Genomic DNA, 23,650 nt, shown 5'->3' with positions numbered 1-23,650 from the left:
TTCGCAGTCCATGTGTCTAGCATGTGAAAAAAAGCCCTGGGCCTCTGCCAGACACTGCACTGTTAAGGACATGACGTCGGCTTCATAACATGCAGAATCATCAAATTTATAAAAACAGACATTTTATCGCACACACACACACACACACACACTGCAATATGCACACAAATGCATGCACAGATGCACATGCGGTGATACAAATGGGATTTCTCACTGGGAGGCACATTGGAACATGAACATAATCATCTGTTTCTCGCTGGCTTTGTTCTCCTCCACTCCTCTAGCTCTCTTTTTTTCCTGGTTTATTTTTATAGCCATGCATATATCATCCTGCAAATGCTTATGCTGTTTATTCAGAGCATGCGGCCCATATGGTTCATATCAGCTATAAAAGAATTTTAGAATTCTACAGTACCTTAAGTTTACCAGACAAGGCAAACGCTGATCGGTAATGCTGTATTACCATAATTGCCTCTCTGTCTCTCCCCGATCTCTCCTCCTCCCTCTAGTGGAGGTGTACAACTGTGGAGTGGGTAGTTCAGACTGCTCCCAGTGCTGGGGCCGGGAGGATCAGGGCCACCTCTGTGGCTGGTGTGAAAACAGCTGCAGGCCAAGGGATGACTGCCAGTCAATCAGCGATCAATGTCCGGCTCCTGAGATTCACAAGGTAAGATTACACATTAAACATGAATGCAGGCTAGAAATGGTTGCATTAATATTCCCACACTGCCCACCTCCTTTCTGTTGCCTCTAGGCTCTATTTTCAAGCCATAAAATGGTGAATCATGGGGTCACTCACATGGTGCGGTGCCCCATGCCCTGTCTGTCCAGCGTCAGCTGCTGAGGGAGTATTTGAATAGAGTCTCATTAAAGCAGTTCACTCAGTAATAACACTAACACTCACTTAGCCACAGCCCTCAGGGGACACAGTGGAGTCAATCTGCAGTCACTCAGAAGTGCATGGGAACACCTTTTGCCCTGTGGAACTACAATATGAGTGTAAACTGTGTGGACGGGTTATATGTGTAGAGCTCTTTATGTAGAAACCCACAGTAACTAAAAGAAAGCAAATGAGAACCAGAAAGGGTTTTGGATTTATGACTACAATAAAAGCAAAACCACACAGGATCTGAGTGCGGTCACGTCAAAATGGTCATCACGATTAACGGCAGGGCCTTTCATTAAACTGTTTATGGATCTCATTTGCATGCATTGCTTGTCCAGTCGTAATGGGAGTATATTTAGAGCCGTCTTTCAAGCCTTTTCTGCCACTAACGAACCTTATATCAGCACAACAACCGTAGGCAGTCATGGGAAGCACGGCTCACATGATACCCAGTCAGCTTGAACTTCCTGTAGATAAAACCTGGTCAGCCCAGGAGAATAAGCAAGCAAAACAAAGCAGACGGACATACACACTCTCTTTTTCACTCACACACACATACACAAAATATTTCACACAAATAGGCTATATTGAAGCATTCACGATTATCCCTCATTCTTTGTAGCTGTCAGCATACTGTGACTAACAGGATGCTCTGTGAGAGTCTAACTTATGTGGACTTCTTACATGACTGAAGTTAGCCGGGCTGAGATGCCGTATGCGTGGGTAGACCATTGTTGCAATACTCTTTCTTACTCTCTCTCTCTCTCTCTCTCTCTCTCTCTCTCTCTCTCTCTCTCTCTCTCTCTCTCTCTCTCTCACACACACACACACACACACACACACACACACACTGGCTCTCACAGGAGCTGGTTGGAGAGAGGATACTGGGGGCTGTGGTTCTGTGGGATGTATGATGCAATGCTTTGGCAGCCATGTTTTCCCAGAGAATCCACAGGGGATCAACTCTCCCTAAACATTCTCACACACACACACACACACACACACACACACACACACACACACACACACACACACACACACACACACACACACACACACACCCCGCAGCAGCTTGTTGTTATATAGACCTAGTGACAGTGTGTACAGCTAAGATAATCAAATGTGTTTTTCTTGCTCTGCTTTGTCACATGTAATCTTTATCACAAGCACCAAAAATATCAATATTATGGAGGACTTAATTATTCTTTAAACTTTGCTACGTACCACCTAATTGTGAAAAATGCTCTCTATTCAATGCAGTGACGTAAGACAATGGAGACATTTATCATCTCTGCGGGCCCTTTATTCCCATGTTGTGTGGGTTAGTTCACTGTTTAAAAAAAAACATTGATTAGAGGTACTTCGGCGTCCAAAACAGGAACTGCCAAACATAGTTTATCCACAACATGAAAAGAAAGAGAGAACAGAGGGCTCTGGGTGAGACATAAATGGTTTGGGAGAGAGGATGGAGAGGGGTACAGTATAGTGAGAAGTCTTTTCCTGTTTTTGTCCTCACGTCCTCCTTGATTAGTGTGATGCAGAGGAACTGGAGTGAGGAGAGAAAGATGAAAGCTCTGGCCTCACAGAGATGTATTCGGAACAAGAACATAGAAATAAAACATATGAATTTTATCAGTTAGGTAGTTTATTTAGCACAGGTTGCATATCTGCATGTACAATACTATTACAATATTTTTTGATTTGAATACAAGGATGTGGAATAATTTAGTCCTCAAATGCGTTTCATAGCTCCAACATTCCTTGTGGAGTTTACTTTTCGCAGAGACCCATTCACACCCTGTGATCTCCCTGGAGGCCTGGCAGAGTTTGCGCTGTAAATCAAGACTCACACACTTGTAAGAGGTGTAAATGAACAGCATGCCAGCTGATGTTTATGTCTATGCTCAATGGCACCACAGAGACACACTAGGTGCTATGAGACGCATAGTGATGATAAATAACTGCTTACTGCAGAGCTCTGTAGAGAGGGTGGGTGCTTTTCATTCGTCTGCCATGCTACAGTATGTGTGCATACGTGCTCACGCATGCATTTAAGTCGTTGGGCATTACATGTATATGAAGGAATGCATATATGTGTTTTTGTCAAAGGAAGTATATATATATGTATGTGTGTGTGTGTGTGTGTGTGTGTGTAGGCACAGGGTGGTAACACTTGATATCTAAAAGCACAAAAACATTTGCATTATTTCCTGTGGCGTAGATCCCACAGAAATACTGTAAGTAATGGGTTGGTTTGTTTTCACACAATATTAAAAGTAATACACTCTTTCTTTACTTAACTGCCTTCCCATTTTAGCTGGGAAATATGGTTTATTTATCTGTGCTGTCACTCTTGCGGCCTTCAAATTATCTGTATGCAGAGCCAAATCTTGTCCCCCCACCTAGACCAAACAGAAGGGCTGTTTTCATTCTCAAGCTCGGTTTGTGATAGAGCCGGAGCCAGGCTAATAACACAGAGGGGTCACACTGACCTCAGCTCAGCCAGGGGGTCATTCAGAAAAGCATGTACGCAGCTGGGCTAGCTGTGCTACAGTGGCAAAATGAGGGTAGATTGCTTCTGTCTGGGCATCGGAGATGCTATCTCTGAAGCTGTGTTTCCGTGGTGATTGGAGAGGGGACTGTTCTCCCTTTTCTTTCCGTGGCTCTTGAATGTAGTATATATAATATAGTTAAGAGACCAAAGGCAAGGGCTGAAATGATGCGTGTGAGAATGCCTCTAAACAACAGCATAAATGGGACTAAGGAATTTGACAGAGCAGCCACAGGATAACAGATGAAAGGGAATAGCTCTGCATTCATTTCCCTGTTGAGGCTTTGCTCTCTCCCCACCACCATCAGTATTCACTCTCCTCTCGACACTCAGTTCCCTAAATTGCCTTCCCACTCATCCACCTTTCTGCTGTGCTCTCCACCTCGCCTCTCCAGCCCTTTCTCTCTCACTCTGTCTGTCTCTTGTGGGATGTGAAGGGGGCTCTTAGGCTGCTCTTTATTTGCATGTGCTGTAGAGGATTAGAAGCTGAAGAGTCTCAGACTGGCACAGTTAAGAGTCTGCTTTGTGTGTGTGTATACACCTAAACTGTGTGTCAATTATATTAGATCACAGTCTTCAGCAGAAGAATACTTACATAGGCCACTTGTCCTTATCTCTCTGTGTGGCAACCTCCATGTCAGCATCAGAGACAGCATCTCCATTCTCTTAATTCTCTGTCATATTCATTATCACCCGTCATCAGTGGAACATTTTTAGGGAGGTAATCTACTTACAAGCTCTAATGTATTGTGCATATTACAGGCTTTTCACAGGCTTTTCTTTCCCCATGTTCATTACTTAATTTTGTCTTTGTCAGATCTCCCCCCTGAGGGGTCCATTGGAAGGAGGCACCCTGCTCACAGTACAGGGCAGGAACCTGGGACGGAGGGCTGGAGCAGTAAAGGTCTCTATTGGAGATGTGCTATGTACTCTCCGGCCTGAGCTCTACACCGTCTCTGTAGGGTAAGTACTATAACACATGGCTCAATTATGATTCACAAATTTGCATACATAGGCTTATGTCAACTGTTCCTCAAGTGTTTGCTAAAGCATAGCAGTGTGCAAACACTTTTTTCCCCTTGTACTTATTTGATTCCGTTTTATATCATCTACATTGTCAGAATGACAAGCTGCGTGTGACAAGAGCACGTCCTATACAGAACATCATTTATATTTAAAATGCTGCTAAAATAAGCAATTGTGCTGCAATTAGGACTGCTGAGATGACAGCTTACAATTACCTGTTGTCATGGTAACCTGACGTGCTCTCAGCCAGGTGAGTGGTCAGGTGGACGGCAGGCAGAAATAGTGATCCAGAGATGGAAATGATTTGTCAAAGTTAGTAAACCTTAAAGAAATCCTGGCATGTACTGTAGCCTTCATCTCAGCTCTGAATGCAGATTGAAACCAGACCTGAACCCTTTCAGACAGTACAGTGAGACTTATTACATTTAATGGATAGAGGAAGCTAGCTGTCCCACACTGGAAGACCTTATTTGCAGGAAAAAGCATGAAAAAAATTAAGTAGTGCCATGAAGTTTGGGAACCACTGCAAAATATTGAATACCTGTAATACAGGTTTTACAGTATATTTAAAGGGAAACACCACCTATTTTACTCATCAAAGTCTGTTTACATGTTTTGGGGAGTACTACAGCATATATGAAAAATAGTTGTATAAAGTCTTTTGTGTCTCCAAAGGGAGACAATGAGTTTAAAAATATAAAAACTACGGGTGAGAAGTTAGAAAGAAGTCATCTTACCAGATCTCTGTAGCCCGCTCCTAAGCTCTGCTTGAGGCTAACAGCTTGAGGCTACATTAGCTACTACTATCATAACACACCAAAATCTCCAACCACGCCTGGTTTTGAAGTTTTGAATGAGTTACTAAACGTCCTCTCACAAATCACCATCATAGATAATTAGCCTCCTGCACTTCCACCAGTCTTGAAAATAGAACGTCAACCATCCCGCATGGTTTAGTTTTCATGTATTCATGAGGCTTATTTTCACAAATATTATTATGCAGCACACTTCTCATTTTAATTGACTCCATAGCCATCCCTCCGTAGCTCAGGGACCATCACACTGTCACCATGGAGACAGCAGGACCCCACTTTAACACTGGCATAACAGACCTCAATGAAAGTCAGTAACTCTACAGTTACATTCAAACTTCCATTCAGTATCTGTAATGTTCCTTGAATGGAATTGTTTATCTGGTCTTGCTCCACTGAAGCCGATCATTGTATTAAGACCAGTTAGAGGGTGACCTGCGGGTTTACCTGTCACTCCAGCTGCCTGACACATTTCACGAAGTATGTTGAAAACAGCGAATCACATTTCACTCCAGGGGTGTTCTCATCTGGTGTCGTCATTCCTCATTGGCTCCCGAGGCTGGTTGTTATGACAGCAGAGCATATCCTCATTGCAGGAAATGGCACTGACAAATCATAACACGTCAGTGCATCTGACAATGTCAGGACATTTGACTTTCATGAACATTCGTATACCTTTACATTCCTATCCTTGTTGCAACCTCATGTTGATTTGATTAGATATGATCATCCCTTAAAGCTCTTACAGTCACCCTTATTTTAAACCTTATTTAGAAAAAAAATGACTCTTGAAGATGTGAGGACTAAACAAAATAACCCTGTTTCACAAAAATATTCTCATTCAGAAGATCTAAAATTCAAACTGTTTCTTGCAGAAATGCCATACACACACGCACATACACACACTCACCAGGACACACACACACACACACACACACACCGGCGTGTGACCTCATTTAGCATGGCTGTTGAGACAGGTGTCTGCTCGTGTGCTGAGAGGTGAAAGTTCACAGCTGTGTGCCACAAGAAGAATGTGCAGCACTGGAGAGACTGTGTTCAACTCACTCGGTGTCAGCATTTTAATTAATGGCACAGTCAGTCTAGGCACACCTCATTTACTGGAGTACTTCTCTAGATTTTTGGCTCAGGTCCTTCTTGCTGCCCTACCTATCATTTTCACATGAGCCTTGAGTGGCCTTCGCCCTGTCTATTTAGCTTCACTGCAGACAACACTCTCATCCAAACACTCCCAGACATGATTGATATTGATCCTTTTCATCCATTCAGGGGAAATGATCAGAGACATCTTCAAAACTAGACAAAATATCCTTCTCTGAAACCCATAAATATCTCCGTAGTGGGGCTGTGCTGGAATGTGGAGCAGGGGTCATTCCAGCCTCTGTCTGCTCAGGGAGTCTGCATGTCCTTTAAATGGGATCACATTGCATTAACATCACACACACACATACACACCAGGGCATCTGCAAGTCTGCAGACATCTTCAGTTTTCTCAAAAACGGCCTTAAAAAGTTATTAAAAAGTCTTTCATTTAATTTACAAGTCTTTTTTGCATGTCTTTGTATCTAGTAGCGGGCTGTTGGGAGACGTCACACACCTATAAACTAAAAGTGGGCTTGTTGCGAGAGTAGATTGTGCACGCAGGAGGATGTACCATCTTTTTTTCAATCACCACTGTCAGACCTGTACTGTCACTACTGCTACTTTGAGTTGTAGTTTGAGTTGTAGTTCTAGGAAATTAATCATCTCACAATGGGCAATTGTCGGATTTAGCAGAAACTTAAATGAACCAAAATGAATGAATAATTTTTCATTGGTTAATCCATCTATCCATTTTCTGCCACTTTTCCGGGTCCAGGTCACAGTAATTTCAGTAATTATGTCATTAGAAATGATTGTTGCATACTGCGGAGAGAGCTGCAACAATAAAAAAATGAATCAGCAGCTATTTTGATAATTGATACTTTTTTAAGCAAAACTGCCAACTATTTTCTGGCTCCAGCTTCAACACGACAAACAATCGACAAAACAATCTGAAGACATCCTTGGATTTCGGAAAACTGTAATGGACATTTTTTTAAACTGTTTTTCAGATCAAAATAATCGAGAAAAGAATTGTCAGGAGAATCGATAATGAAAATAACTGCCCTTTCTGCACAGAAGTACTAAAAAAGTGATATGAATGATGATAATGATAAATAACAAGGCCATATCGTCCCTACGGGGTTTCCATTATGCTTTCATACTTCCGCCAATGAGGTATTACAAACTAACTGCATTCTATGTGGTATTAAAAATGTCTTTAAAAGTCTTAAATTTAACTTAACCCTGAAGAAACCATGACACACCCAGTGTCTATGTACTTTTCAAATGCTACAGGCTTCATCACACCTACTGTCTACTGATAAGCCTTTGTCTGTACTCTACAAGATACACTGTATTTTTTTGACTAGATTTTGATTCTCAGCCTGAATCCAGTTAGGCCTGGAGCAATCCTGCAGGTTCGGACTGATCCAGGCTTCAGTTGTTCTTATTTCCCTCCGGCTTGAATCTGTGAATAGTCATGTTTCATTTTATTTTACTTTCTTCCCTAAATCAGAGCATGTGAAATGACGCGTTTTCTTCAAACATGTGCGCTTCTGCCCTCATGGCACATGACTGACAGGAGTATAATTTGAGTGTAATGACATTCTTTACCTGATGCTCCTGTAATTAAATGTAGACTAACAGATGGCTGGGACTGCAGGATATTTAAAAGTATTTTTAACATCTATTCAGGCTTATAAAGAAAATCCATGTTTTAATTGGGCTCATTAAATGCTGCAGTGGTTTGGGTTCAGTTAAAACTAGAGATGGCCCGATACCATTTTTTGCTTCCCGATACCGATTCCGATACCTGAACTTGCGTATCGGCCAATACCAAGTACCGATCCAATACCAGTGCGTCCTATATTTTAATATGTTTAACAACTGTATACTACTATCCCTGTATGGATGTGATATTATTTCTATCTTTGTTGTCGGTCTGGCTTAGGTTAAACTCTTTGTGAAACATGAACAAACACAAACAATGAATGCCGTAGAACTTTCTTATATTATCCAGTCTGTCAAGTCAGTTATAACGGAAAAAGAACATAAATAAACTACTTTAACGTAGATTTTCTTTAGGGCTTTATTTCATGGTATCGGATCCGTGCATAATCTCCAGTACTTCCCGATACCGATACCAGCGTTTTAGGCAGTATCGGAGCCGATACCGATACTGGTATTAGTATCGGACCATCTCTAGTTAAAACGGAACAGTTGTTGTTGTTGTGAGTCAACCCTGGTCTCAGACCCGACGGCCTGACCCCAGCCGATCCCCAATCTGTCCGGCCCAGCCTCATCTCACCGTATGTCCTGCCAGGTCCTACTACATAAAACACAGCTCTTCGGCTTATGTACATTCCCCACAATTCCTCTATCAATCATCCGATCACTCGCTGAGAATGTATAACCACTGTAGCACCAGGCACCTGACTAAATAAACCGACAGGGTGTCAAGCTGGAGGGGGAACATGTGAGGTGATAAAGGTTGGGTCCCCCCCCCCCCACACCCCAGAACATTTATCCCAGTGAGGACCCAGAACAGTAGATCCCTGTGCCTCGGTACACCACTGTGTCGTTAATATGAGACGTCCCTGTAGTGCACTGATGACACAAGGCTTAATCACAGCCAGGAGGCGAGAGAACAAGCCTCAGCAGCCCCTTAATCTCCTCTGGTCCAAGGAGTTTTGAACCCTTACATCTCCTAATATCTGATATCTCGAGGCTTTATTGGATTCCTTATGTAAATGCAATATGGTCTGATGAATTAGTTCATAACCACCATTCTCTGAGAATAATTACGTGTCTTTGTTTAGCTGTCATGATCAAGATCTCTTTCTTTATCTTTATATTGGTTCCCCTCACTTGCCATTTTAGTCTTTTTTTTTTTAAATTAGTTTATTAGATTACAATTATATGATGCTCTTTTGAGGGTTCTTATCCATTATCATCAGTTATTTTATTAACTGATCTCTGATTATAATGTTTTGACAACCAAACAAGGAGGTTACACTCTTTTTCAATTTCCCAGGCTGGTGTGTGTCACTGGGAGGTCTACACATGACAGGACAGATATTGTCCAAGTGGATGTGGATCAGAGTGGGATGGGGACATCAAAGGAGATCTTCTCATACTTAGTGAGTATTCTCCAGATATACTGTATATACCCTCTTGCTGTTCTTTGCTGTCTGTTCTGTCCGTCTCTCCCTCCACATTCTTCTTCTTCTACGCTCTCTTGTTCCTTGTTCCCCACTGGGAAAGCCTTCCCAAGTGTGTCAGTTGAGTGTTAACAGATGCGTTTTATGATTCTGAGGAATGCGAGTGTGTGGGAATCTTCAAACATTCATCTGGACTGCAACTAAGCACCATTGTCATTCTGCACTTGCTGCCAGCAAAAACAAATATGGCGAATGTTGGAATGTCCCTTTGCTCTGAATTCATCACTGGTAGAGGCGAGCTAGCCAGCATTGTGTTAATTGACCTCGACCCACACAGACTCCCATTGGATTTAGAGTATTCAGCTATTGGAAATACCCATGTAAGCCCTTTGTTTCTCTTTGTTTACAGATAAAGAGTTTTTTATAATTCAGTGCTGGAACGGTCTATCATTTCAGCAGTTCCTAAGAGCATCTCTGCCTGTGAGTCATCCCACAGAGAAATTACCCCGATCTTGAAGCCCCTCTTGATACATGAGGATGGAGAAAACCAAGAACAACAAACATTATGCCGTGCTGTTGTGGGAAATTATCTTGGGTTTCCTTATTCATCTCTGAGATGCTCATTGTGAGAGAGGTTTTTAGCGATGTGTGTTGAGGGGAAGATGTGAGAGAAAGGGAAAACTGTTTTGGAGACAGGATATGTGCCTCTACTGCATCTCCTTCCTCAAACCTTTAGACGGAAACATCTGCCTCCTTACGCCCACTCTAGCACTCAAACACACAATAGGTCTCCTCCATCCGTGCACACTGAGGAAGTGAATCCTGTCAGTGGGGATAAGAGGTAGCCCCGGAGGCAAGGTTCAGTGCTGGGATAGAAAGTTCGGAAAGAGAGGGAATGCTGATGCAGAGCTGGACGGAGATATACATCTTAGCCCCAGGAACCTGTGTGTGTGTGTGTGTGTGTGTGTGTGTGTGTGTGTGTGTGTGTGTGTGTGTGTGTGTGTGTGTGTGTGTGTGTGTGTGTGTGTGTGTGTGTGGGTATGTATATATGTGTTTGCATGTACATATATGACTATGTGCATGCAGTTTCTCATATGTATGCATGAACATTATTGCCTCTTTGCTGTCCTGCAAGCTTGAGCCTAAAGGCCTGTTGGCTTCAACAGCAGCACTTTAACATATTGCAGCGTGGGCTGTCTTCACAGTTTTCTTCCCTAATTTACTGTAATAGTCAGCAGCTGTCTTAGCCAATCTCTAAAGACAAGATATTTGAACCTCAAAGGATGAGAAAAGATTTAATTTTTTGTCAAGGAAAACATCACAGCGCACAAAACACAGTTTGAATAAATCTGTCTTTTCCTGTGACAGAAGCTGTCAGATGTCTAGTGAAAAAAATATTGTGTTGTTCAGTCATGTGTAATTTCTCTCGTCTGTATCCAGGTCCCAAAGCTGCTCTCCATAGAGCCGACGAAGGGCTCTCGTGCTGGAGGAACTATAGTCATCATCAGAGGGGAGCACCTGGACATTGGCTCTCAGGTCAGAGTCATGGTCAACAACACGCTAGAGTGCACCATTACAGAGTGAGTACACACAGCATTGTGTCATTTAATGGTGCTGTAAATTTTGGGGGGGGGGGTGCGGTCACCGAAGGCTTGTATCATGTGGAGGCGCCAACAATTTTGTTTAGAATTCCTCATGGGGTCAGCAGAAACTACGCACTGTAGCTTTATGTGTCATGTTTAAAGTCAGGTGCTCTGCTTGTAGCTATAGTAATGTATAATGTATATTTATGAAAATATGCCAAACTGCAATAAGCATAACTTTAAGTCTAAGCGGAAACAGATTTGGGGTTTGAGCACTTGTAGACATCACAAGATGTGCAGTCATGATATTCACCTCATGTTTTTTTAGGAAAACCGATGAAAGCATTGAGTGCACCATGCCTCCAGCCATACAGGCACACACTGACTCAGTGTCAGTGTGTGTGGAGTTTGAAAACCGTCCCTGTCAAAGTGCAGAGCTTAGCACTGCCTACACCTATGAGAAGAACCCCACCATCAGCTCCATCCACCCCAAAAAGAGCTACCTCAGGTAGGTTGACTGTTTCTGAAGTATTACGTAAACCCAAGATGTCTTAAACATCTCAAGCTGGAGGACTCTGCGGTTCGTCTCCTAGATTCATTGACATACAGTAAGTCATTACTGTAATGTCGTCCTGATTTGGCGCAGTTTCTCCCTATTGTGTTCTAAATAGCACAGCATGTGTGTGACAGCAGTTATGCACTGCATTTGAACTGTGTTGCATTATTATCTGGTCCTCTGTTTCTCTGTTTGGTGCAGTGTGAGTGTCCCAAAAGTATTTGCGTACCAGTATGAATTTGACATTTTTGTCATGGCTGAGATGTGTCTCTCTCTCTCTCTCTCTCTCTCTCTCTCTGTGTGTGTGTGTGTGTGTGTGTGTGTGTGTGTGTGTGTGTGTGTGTGTGTGTGTGTGTGTGTGTGTGTGTGTGTGTGTGTGTGTGTGTGTGTGTGTGTGTGTGTGTGTGTGTGTGTGTGTGTGTGTGTGTATCACAGTGGTGGCAGGACCATTACAGTGACAGGCCAGGGTTTTGATCTGGTGCAAAGTGCCACCATGGACGTCCTGGAAATTGGAGAAAAAGTGAGTAAACAGCTGAATTGTTTCCTTTTAACTTGATAAAGCTCTCAAACATACATACACCTTTCAAAAGGAAGGAAAGCTAATGCGCAGATTTCCCAAAAATGTCAAACTATTCCTTTAGTCATTTTAGTCACATAGTGAATTATATTTCAGGTAGATCATGTCATTAACCATCTGATAATTTAATGGAAAAGAATGCATTTTAAGCTACCTTGCCTTCTCTGGTCCTACTTCAGCGCTGCACAGTGGTTTCCCCCTTCACGATCACCTGCCCATCCCCGGGATCCAGCCAGTCCCTGCAGACCTCAGCGCAGTTTATCTTGAACGGAATCCTCTACACGGGTGACAGCCCCTTCACCTACGATAGCGAGGAAGAGGATGAGGAACCTCAGAAAGGTCACTTCCCGTTGGAGTATGTGGAGGACCCTCAGTTTTTCACTGCCAACAAGGAGAAGCTGATTAAACACCACCCAGGAGAGCCACTGACACTCATCATCAACGTGAGTGACACTGCTGAGACAGGAAGTTCAGATTAGTGCTTCATTGATTTTCTGATGAAAAACGAATGTTCACTTCTAATCGGATAGAATGTTGTTTTATTGATTACATACACTTTATATTGAATGGTTCAATATAATTGCAGCAATAGTTTGCAATAGCACTAGGGTTGTTTCATAAATTAAACAAGAATTTAATCTGCATGTCAAATCTTAATCCTTTTGAATTACTTAACAATTCAGGTTAAAGTGTTGAACAATTTTAAGTGAACAGAGATTATAATATTAAAAAAATGTAACTTACATTTTTGGCAGTTACATAATTGTTATTTGGCTAAATTATTACCTCATTATTTCTGTGCACATCACAGTGACAATGCCAATCTTTAACAGGTAATGTTAACCATGTTCGCCATCCTAGCTTGGCATATTAGCATGCTAACATATGCTAACTTGCACTAAACACAAAGTACAGTTTAGGCTGATATCATTAGGTTTGCATGTATTTGGTTCCAAACCAAGTATTGGACAAATAAAAAATTTGACCTGATAATGGAGCTAGATGAAAAATCAAAGGATCAACGTAATAACAATTTATCTTGAGGGGAACATGAATGTCTGCACCAAATGTCATGTCAATTCATCCAACAGCTGTTGAGACCAAAAATGTGGACCTCATGTTGGCACTAATTGACAGGTCAGGGGATTACTAAAGGAGGATACATCCCCTGTCTGAACTATCCAATCGTTTTTTGAGATATTTCTGGACCAAGGAGGTAGATCGACCTGCAACCAACTGACATTGCTTATACCTAGAGCTTGAGTTTTATATTTTGTGAGAAAAGTCAAACTTAAAGATACTATCAGTGGGGCAACCTCTAGCTCACCCAGTAAGAGTAAGCGCCCCATGTAGGCTGAGTCCTTTGCAGCGGCCCAGGTTTGAGTCCGACCTGCGGGACCTCCTTGCTGCGTGTCATCCCCCATCTCTCTCCCACCTTTCCTGTCTCTCTACTGTCACTATCTAATAAAGGGACAAAGCCCCAAAAAATAATCTTAAAAAACAAAAAAAAAGATACTATCAGCAGAAAACACTATTATAGGCTATTGACAATCTCGGCTTTCAAAAACCCATATTCAAATTCTACATAGAACAAGTGATGGTATTCTCTAAAGGTTTCTTGGCTCCAAAAGCTCCGCTGCTGTAAACAGACTGTACCCACTGTGAACAGCAGACAAGTCTGAGCGTTCCTTTATTCATATTCACATAAACCAGAGGCACATAAAGCACATCAAAGGCCCGTCCGCTGAGACATGTTGATTTCAGTTGGGGGTCTGAGGGGGGGAAAGGGTGCAGTGGTAGCTCAGTGGGAGGTCCCATGTTCCTGTGGTCTGGCTGATCTAAGCACCTGTCTGCATGGATTCATCACCCGAAAAGGCTGCGGGCTGTGACACCGTACGACATTCAAATGCTAACAGCACAGACAGGGAAGTTTGAACACGATGCAGCTTCCTCTTGATGTGTTTGTGAGTGTCAGGATGAGGCCCCTGCGGAATCGCTGCCTCAGCCTGTCTACTTCGGGCAACTCGTCTGCTGTTTCCTGTTTTCTTAAGGAAGGTGGATTCCACTTGTGGTGGACCTGAAGGGGGGAAGGAGGCTGGAGACAGAATGTGTGTTGTTGTTTAATAGGGAACTTGTTAGTCATCCAGATCCTATATTAAGGACCTGAGCTGGAATGTGGGTGGATTTTGTTTGCTTTCATCATGTTTTGGTCCAATGAGTTTAAGTGTGAACATGTTGTATATATGTTGTATAAAGTATGTTTTACAATATGCTCAAACATATTTTGTATGATAGTTTGATGCACTTTTTGTTTATATGTGTATAATGACTGTGTATGCATGCGTGTGTTTGTGTGTACGTGTTTTGTCTGTGTTAGGAAGCATTTGTTGACAGAGACCCAGGGGGTGGCATCCTGCAGTAGGGACAGGACAGGGTCCTAAGGGTGTAATCAAAGCAAGGAAGCACACTGGGGATAAACACACACACATACTTCCTTACTCGTCATTCTTATATCAAAGGGAAATTGCAGTTTCATACGAATTGAGTCTTATTTTCATAGTTTTTTGCATCATTCCTATATGAGTAATAACACGGTACATACAAATTTAACTGTAGAGTTCTAGGAATGCTGTAACATCCCGAAAAAGAAGACTGACAGGGCAAGAAACAAGAGCAGTCAGATTATTTTTAGCGGCTGTTGCCATAATTTTAAGCCGAGAAAGTGTGTCTGGCAGTCAGGTAGAATGGAAGGTGAGGTAGTGGTGTTTTTAGCGGTTGATGCCGTAATTTTAAGCCGAGAAAGTTTGTCTGGCAGTCGGGTAGAGAAGACTGCAAGGTAGTGGTGTTTTTAGCGGCTGTTGACATAATTTTAAGCCGAGATAGGGTGGTTGTCAGTCGGGTACAGAGCTCTGCGTGAGCATGGGCTTTTATGACTGTCAACATAGCCAGCATCTAACGTTAGCTACTCCACTGTGCTGTGGGGTAATGTCTCGCTATGTGAGACTAGCGTCTAGCAACATTGTTGGAAGCGCTCTCAACCTGGCGACCTCCGTGAACTTCGAGTCTGGGGAGGAGGGGCCGGGGAGACAACTCTCTCCAGTATTTTGAATTTGGACTGTAGTAAGTATTTTAAATGTTAGCTGTCAGTATTACATATTGAACCATTAAGGGCTATTTCAGTGATTTAGTATTGCACTTCTTGAAAGTGTGGGGACATAGAGACAAAAAAGTCCAAACAAGAAGTTCCAAAAACACTGGATCCTACATTTCCCATAATGCAACCTAATAGAATCTTTCATTAAACCCTTCTTGCTTGGTAAACGTCTTTCTAAACTCGGTGCCCCACAGGCTTTCTTTTATGTTGTCTCCAAACCCATGTTGAGATTACTCGTCACAACTAGCAAAATGTACTTCAAGTGTAAAATCGGTGAAGTGCCCCCTTAATTAAACCAGAAATCAGCAGTGATGGGTTGGGCTTGGATTGACACGGCAAGAGAGTTGGATTGATAAAAAAAAAATAGCTGTGCAGCTTAGTCCAACAGGCTCCTGTAAAGGCCCTGAGAATGTTATTTTGGGCAGAGTCAGGGATGACTATCAGCGGGTTTGTTTGTAGAAACTTCCCTGGCCATGTGAGAGAGGCAGCGGGAATGTTTGCTGCTTTAAGCTGAACCTGAGCCCAAACTGGATGACTTTTTTGCTGGCTTCTTCTGTGTGACCGCTGCATGACAGGCCTGCCGCAGCTCTGTTTCTGTGTGTGTGTGTGTGTGTGTGTGTGTGTGTGTGTGTGTGTGTGTGTGTGTGTGTGTGTGTGTGTGTGTGTGTGTGTGTGTGTGTGTGTGTGTGTGTGCGCGCGCGCATACGAGAATGCATGTGTGTGCACGTATGTGTAGGTTAAACCTGCTGTGGCTTTCATACATGTTATTTGTGCCTCTTCAAACCACCTCTGGTCTCTTACAACCGATGGACTGACTGCAGTTTTTGTTCATTTCTGGCACAGAAAGGGCCAAGCGATCTGGACCTGGTGCCGGAGGAATACTCGGTGATGATTGGCTCCTATCCCTGTAACATCAGCTTCCACAACGACCAGCTGTTCCACTGCACCATCAATGGACTGCTGAGCTCCAGCGAGAGAGAGCTGCCTGTCACTGTAAGTATGCAAACATGTAAAACACCACAATAAAATACAAATACACATGAAAATATTGCTGGATAGACCCTGATAATTTAAGGATATCACCCATCTGTCACACAGTACTCGTAAGCCAAACATTTTGTCAGAATCCAGACCATCTGGGATGTTTATTGAAACAGATTTGATTTGCACAGGTCCATGCACTGTCAGTGATATGTATGTGTGTCTCTCTCCAAGCATTATGAATGGTTTGTAGTCTCTGAGCATGCCACCATGAATCAGCAGTTATTGAGCTGTCACTCTGCTCCACAATGCCGCAGAACAACAGTGAAATGTTTACCATCCTTTATCTCTTTAATCCTTTATCAGTCCGTCTTTCATCGCCAACACAATCACCTATCACGTAGACACTATCTGCTCACAGTGAGACCTGAGTCTTCTGACTCAGCCATGATCTCACGCCTCGCTTGTGTTTTTGTTTTGTCTCCGAATTCCCTACATCGCAATTAATGGTCTTAATCGAGACGTGGTCGAGCACTGCACATTCCTGATAAAACCAGACACTCTCTTTCCTCTACCCACGTTTCCCATCTGTTGTTGGCCATTCTGATAGGGCTTTATTAAGGGGGAAAAGCATTCATCTATATTTAAATACAAGCTAGACTGTGAGTGGTTTGCTGAAATAGCTCAGAAACACATGTTACGCCGTTTCTATCTGTCAGTTGAGTTGTAATGCTTCCTCACTTTAACACAGAAATAGAAGGAAAGCTCTTTTAGTTTGCCTCCTCTCTCTCTCTCTCCCACCTTGTGTACCTGTGGCTCGCTCTCGTCCCCACCCAGCCCTGTCTGCCTCTCAGGATGTCTGAGAATAAACACAGGCAATTAGCAAAGACATAAAGGAAGGGCAAGGGTCAAATGAGATGTCATAACACAAATGGGTGGGCTGCCTGCACATAAGCAGAGAGGATGATTAGTATGCCCATTCGACAGGGGACTAAACACGAGACATTTTCCTTTGTGTCGGCACATTTGAATACATGTTGGGCCGTTGCATAGCTTATGGCCATTTATGTTTCTTCACTTACTTTCGGTGGCGTATCTATTTTTACACGCCCATGTTTTGCTTGGCTATGAAGTGGAGCTGAGCGGCAGAAGTGGATCTGGGGAAGTTTATACCCTGAGCGAAATAGGAACATGGAACAATGGCATTTTCCCCTCCATTACACCAGGCCTGGCTGATGCAGTCTCTGGAAGACGGCCTTCTCTCACTGGCCTGGGTAAATTAATGCCTGGACAAGAAAGAGAAAGATGGAATGAGAAAAGAAGGAGGGAGCCCAGTGAGCCAGTTTCCCACCTCAGAGTAGAACCAGCGTAAGGGATTTGGTCTGAGGATTGGAGGCTTTTTATCTGAGGCTCTTTTTATGAAGTATGTTCGGATTGGGAAGGAGAGGGAAGGATGTGAGGAGGGACCACAGAGACTCTGCTGACTAATCAGAAGGCAGAAGTGAAAGTCCTTTTCTTGTCACATCTGGGTTGCTCTGAACTGGGTGACTCTTACAGCTCGTTGCAGTGAGAGGCCATTTTTCAAAATCTACAGTGTAATTTATTTTTGTGTCTGCACCTGTGTCCATGAAAAAAAACGATGTGTCTGCGCATATGTGGATGTGTGCAGGCACTTGTGGTCCCATTAAAAAAAACACCCATGTTATACTGCATGCACTATTATACTGTATTACAAAGAAAATACTTAATGCAACTACTATGCATTGTCTGCTCATTCATGCTCCGTCTGTCTCTGCCTCTGTCTTTGTTTCTCTTTCTCAAAATCAAATTAGCTTTTTTAGCTGATAATAATTAAGCACAGTATTTCCATAACAGATGTACATTAGTATAATGCAGATTTTCTTTTAAAGATAAAAGACAGTAAAGAATTGTAATGACTCAAACTTATCATTTGACAACCTAGTTTCCAGGGAGGTATTTAACAATTTCAGATCTTGAGAAATAAGCCCAAGCCTTTATTTCCTCTTTCCTTTATTTCCTTACACAGCTTTGGAGTAGACTTGTGACAAAATCTAAACAGTGGCTTTTCAAGACAGGTCATAGTGTACAGTAATATTCATGAAATGCAAATGTTTCCTTATGAGTTGGAACAATGGTCTGTTATTGTATGGACCAATTTGAAATGATTGTTTCTTAAAAAAAACACTAGAGCATTATGTAAAGCATAGTCTAACCAAGGGGTCACCAACCTTTTTGAAACTGAGAGCTACCAGTTTGATACACTCTTCTGAAATAACAAATGTGCTCAGTTTGCCTTTAGTTATATATGATTATTAATGATTAATGACACGCATCTATATGAAGACACTGATCATGTTAATGATTTCTCACAATAATTATCAACAATGACTTAACAAGGTGGGAAACAGATAATATCAATATTCAATTTTCATTTTTAGAACAGGCCTGAGGGCTACTCATGTGGTCCTTGGGGGCTACCTGGTGCCCGCGGGCAACTTGTTGGTGACCCCTGGTCTAACCAAACGTCAAATACCTTTACGCAGTTACAGTATGTCCGATTCACTACTACTAGATGTAGGTAGGGTAGGATTGATGGTCGATCTGAAAAAGATAGGCTTTGTTTTTAATGTGATTAAAGGGAGTTGTATTGCTCTTTATATATATATATTATATCATATTTAACGGCTATGCTAAAATGCATCTTCATCTCTTATGACTTCTTCTAGTTGAATGATCATAAAAGACTTGCATTGTGTATATGGAAGGACACTATTGTGATAGATTGTATTTATAATGCTTTGGAGAAGAGTTTTTTGTTAGCAACATAAGATTTAATGTAAGAAGTTGTGCTATTCTTCTGACAGATTTCACCACTGCAATCGTCTATTTGGTGTCCATGTGGGCTACAAACAAATAAACAACTACAACTACTAAAATTAAATAAAAACAAAAGATTTATAAAAAAATAAATAAAAGAATATATATGACATGATTAGATATGCTTTTGTATGACAATGTAATGGTGAGAGCTGTAGAAGAAAACTAATAAAAGAAAACGTGTTGCTTTTTTTACCTCTTAGGTGCAAGTGGGGAACTTTCGTCACACCATCGCCAAAGTGCAGCTCGGCGGCAGTGAGCTGGCCATTGTGGTATCCATTGTGGTGTGCTGCGTGCTGCTGCTGCTGTGCACTGTGGGTAGGTTGTGTACACATGCTCACCAGCAGATGATGGATGTATGCCTGCTGTAGAAATGGATGCTCCAGATGTTGAACAGATAAAAGGAATTCTTGTGTCATAGTTTCCCGCACTCCTGCTTCATCCCTCCTCAGTACCCGAAGCACAAAGACCCCACTGTTCCCCTAGCTGTCTGTGTGCTTATGTGTGTATGTGTGTGCGTACTGTACTGCTGTATTCTTTGTGTGTGTGTGTGTGTGTGTGAGTGTGTGTGTGTGCAGGGCAGGTGTATGGGTGAAAATTGGTGCTATGGTGGATTTTTCAGTTTCCTGCTTTGAGTTTGTTCTCATATGTTCACAAAACCCTTATTTCTTGTCAGACTTTAGGTGTGATATAACCGTTGAAATAATATGTGCACAAATTCTATTTACACATTCACAAACAAGACAATTTTCATTTACATGTTCTCACAGTCAGATAGATTCATGCACATATTTTTCACAGGCTCACAAAAGGTGATATAAAACCATTTCTGAACGTCATTTCATAAACTCGAAATCTTTCAGACACATTTTTGATCCTTTAGATTATTGTCTGGTTTACTGGAAGTTGTCAGTGTGTGATTACAGTCTTTGAGTTGAAACACACTGCATTTTGTCTTTCTCAGCTCTTGTAGTGTACTGCACAAAGAGCCGGAGGGCGGAACGCTACTGGCAGAAAACTTTACTCCAAATGGAGGAGATGGAGTCCCAGATCAGAGATGAGATCCGTAAAGGTGTGTTTACACAAAAACCCACACACGCACAGACACGCATACATCCTACACTATTGTACAAGCTCTTCCTTGTGTAGTTGTTTAGATTTCAAATGTTTTGTGTCGCTTGACATGAAAAAAGACCTTGTGGGAAGACAGAAATATTGACCACATATTTGTGTGTCACAAATGTGTGTGTGTGTGTGTGTGTGTGTGTGTGTGTGTGTGTGTGTGTGTGTGTGTGTGTGTGTGTGTGTGTGTGTGTGTGTGTGTGTGTGTGTGTGTGTGCGCACGCAAAATGTGTGTTTGTTTAAGATTGTTTCCAGGCTGAAGTAGGAGGGATATACAACAGTTGACAGATTTGTGCCGAGTAAGCGTGACTCATAAAACACAGTGTCTGACAAATGATCAGTCACACGCAGGCACACTGATTGGCCACATCGCTTTTGCTGTGTCTATACCCTGTAGGACCAAGGCCTGTGTGTGTATGTGTTTAGTGCTCTGTGTCTGGCTGTGTGTGTGTGTGTGTGTGTCTGTGTGTCTGTGTGTCTGTGTGTGTCTGTGTTTCAAAGGCGAGTAAAAGGCCGTCCACGCGCCTAAGCAACAAACCAGATTTATTGGTAAAATAAAGATAAAGGAGGGAATCGAGGAGAGCAAAGTCAGGGCTCCAGAAGTACGAAAGGCGGGAAGGAGTGAAGTAAAAGAAGAGGAGTTATTTAGTCAAAAGATAGATACAGATAGATGGTTCAAAGGTAATTGCATAAAGTGAAAGATAGTTCTGCTAGACGAAGATGCAAAAGCAGGAGAAAAGAAAGATGGGAAATTGACATATTCCAGGTTACAGGAATGGGAGCGTTTGGGTATTTGTCTAAAAAGTGAGGCAGAGGGGAGGTTTGGTATTCAGGCCTGTTGCGTCCAATCGGGAGCTGGTGGTGTGAACTGACTGGTGGTTTAGAGAACGCTTTAGTGAGATGGAGGATAAATAACCTGGTGGAGTAAATGAAATATGTTTCAAATCCCTCAGGTCTAGTATCCCCTTCTTTCTACACAAACACAGTCTGAAGAAACTGGCATTGTAACCCAAATACGTCATCCTGTGACAGGAAGAGCTTTTCAATAAAGGGATCTCCAGCGTCTCATTAGAGGAGAACATTATTCTCTTCTAAACCATGCTATTCAATGAAGGGGCTACAGTGTTAGCATGCAGATTCAAGTCAGTGTCTGGACATGCTGATACTGTTTCTACAGCATGTAAACTGCAGCCTGCACACATGTTTTGGATGAGGGACTTTGGATTGTCGTTTGGTAAATATTTGCCTGCATGCCGTGGTGGACTGGCAAAGAGAGAGAGAGAGAGAGAGAAGGACAGAAAAATCAGAGGGTCAGTTTTTGGTACATTTAGTTTTTAACTAGAACATGACACTATATTTAGGCAACTAAATGATACAGTCCATTTCTGTGTCTGATCTGAAATGTCTTCCACTAAAATCAGCCAGATTCTTACAGATCCCACGGTACCCTGGGAGAATTTGATGGTTATTGCATTAGCCTGTGAACAGATTTTTGGCTCATTTTTCTTAGCAACAAATGCAGCTTAAGGAGCCAGAAACAGGACTGTGATTCAAAAACAGTCCCAGGATTCAAACCCTTTTGGGTCTTTCCGTTGTTTTTTTGCCATTTCAGGCTTTGCAGAGCTGCAGACGGACATGACAGACCTGACCAAGGAGCTGAATCGCAGCCAGGGCATCCCCTTTTTGGAGTACAAACAGTTTGTCACACGCACGTTCTTCCCCAAGGTGAGGAAGCCTATTTTTCCCCACTATCTGATTTCGACTGGCAGACTGACAATACCATTTTTCTCAGTGGGGTTTTAATATTCTCTTTCCCCCTACATGTCCCATTTTTCCCACCGCTTGTAATATGCAGGATGAAAATTCACCTTGAAACTTTTAAACCTACAAGTAGACATTTAGTGAAGTTGAGCTCAGTTTTGGCACCCTGCAGGAGAGTTAATGTGTTCTAATAGGTAAGCATTTTTCTGATGTGTGATCCACCCTGAAGGTAGACTGTGGGTCTATCTTCCCACTGAGACGGACAAACACAACTCAGCGGCCTTGTCTTCCAACCACAGGCATAGACTTTCAGACAGAACAATGGTGGGCACCGAGACACGGAAAATTTCCCCCTGATTTCTCAAAACACACTCCTCACTCTGCTCATACACCCACACTGTTTCGCAAGTATACAAGCTCTTGCACAACTGCAGCCGCGCTTGTCTGTTGCAATAGAGACGGGACACTGTTTTCTGTTGTGAAGGAAGTGAGCGGGGAGAGTGTTGAAAAGCTGCATAGAGGGAAACATAAATTCAAGTGTTTCTGCTTCAGTATCATCTCTCCATAGTTTTCTGCTAAAACAGCAAACACTCTACTTTGACCCTTTGTGCTCTTTTTTTCCCACCAGAGCTTCTGGTTCTCTTAGATTACACACACACTCAACACAGTGTTTGACACAGACTTAGACAAAGTTAGAATACAAGCCAAATGTAGCTATCCTGAAAAGGTGGACAGAGTTGAAAAGGCTGCCTCTTGGCTGTGGGTCAGTTTGTCTCTGAAGCCATTAAGGCTCATGACGTTTCGTGTCACGGTGTTATGTTTCCTTTTCATGGTCAGTAAGGGGCCTATTCAGGGCCTCTTCATGAAATTCTGCCCTTTGGGTCCAGACTGCAAATTTACCGCCAAAGTCTCAAGGCCAGCTCTTTTTGTTTTCCCTGTCTATTCATCTTCCTGTGTTTATGACTAGAGCTGACTTTGTATTACAGTTTTCTGTGTGTGTGTGTTTATGTGTGTTTCAGATGTGTTCCGATTACGAGAAGAGTCTGGTCCAGCCCGCCTACGAGAATGATGGCCTGGGCCCACGTGTGCTGCCAGAGACCCACCCGCTGCTGCAGGACTGGCAGGTAAAGGGTTAAGCCATTAGGATGTTAGGTTAGGCTTTCTTCTGCCAGACTTCCTTGATTTGGCTCCTTTTTCACTCTTTTGCTCCTCAACTGGGTCAAACTTGTGAAGAAAAGCATATTGTGCATTTTTGCCTTTGGGTGCTTGTTATGATGTCCGAGGGGTATATCAGCGTGTGTTTGTGTGAACTCACATGCTCTTGTGTGTGCACATATGAATACTAATGCATGTCATACAGTGGTTGCTATGAGTGAAAATTCAGATTGTCAAAAACCCCGCTGCCCACCATGTTGTTGGCAGGTTGTTGACACACTTCCCACTGGCTCTTGGACAACTGAATAGTATGCCTTCACATCAAG

General features: G+C 42.6%; 1 protein-coding gene across 1 annotated transcript in view; it reads left to right on the top strand.

Moving 5' to 3' along the window:
* The window catches only part of plxnd1 (plexin D1), a 66,403-nt gene that overhangs the window by 28,454 nt on the left and 14,299 nt on the right, over positions 1-23,650 (top strand). Inside the window, exons 12-23 of the mRNA XM_039799872.1 lie at positions 510-667; positions 4,255-4,400; positions 9,411-9,516; positions 10,978-11,117; positions 11,449-11,628; positions 12,112-12,196; positions 12,433-12,696; positions 16,251-16,400; positions 19,490-19,604; positions 20,251-20,358; positions 22,021-22,133; positions 23,189-23,293. Coding sequence (XP_039655806.1) covers positions 510-667; positions 4,255-4,400; positions 9,411-9,516; positions 10,978-11,117; positions 11,449-11,628; positions 12,112-12,196; positions 12,433-12,696; positions 16,251-16,400; positions 19,490-19,604; positions 20,251-20,358; positions 22,021-22,133; positions 23,189-23,293 — 1,670 coding nt within the window. The remainder of the gene's footprint in view (positions 1-509; positions 668-4,254; positions 4,401-9,410; positions 9,517-10,977; positions 11,118-11,448; positions 11,629-12,111; positions 12,197-12,432; positions 12,697-16,250; positions 16,401-19,489; positions 19,605-20,250; positions 20,359-22,020; positions 22,134-23,188; positions 23,294-23,650) is intronic.

This window comes from Perca fluviatilis, chromosome 5 (genome assembly GCF_010015445.1).
Source record: "Perca fluviatilis chromosome 5, GENO_Pfluv_1.0, whole genome shotgun sequence".
Classification (NCBI taxonomy): Eukaryota; Metazoa; Chordata; class Actinopteri; order Perciformes; family Percidae; genus Perca; species Perca fluviatilis.
This window is presented reverse-complemented; position numbering and strand designations above follow the sequence as displayed.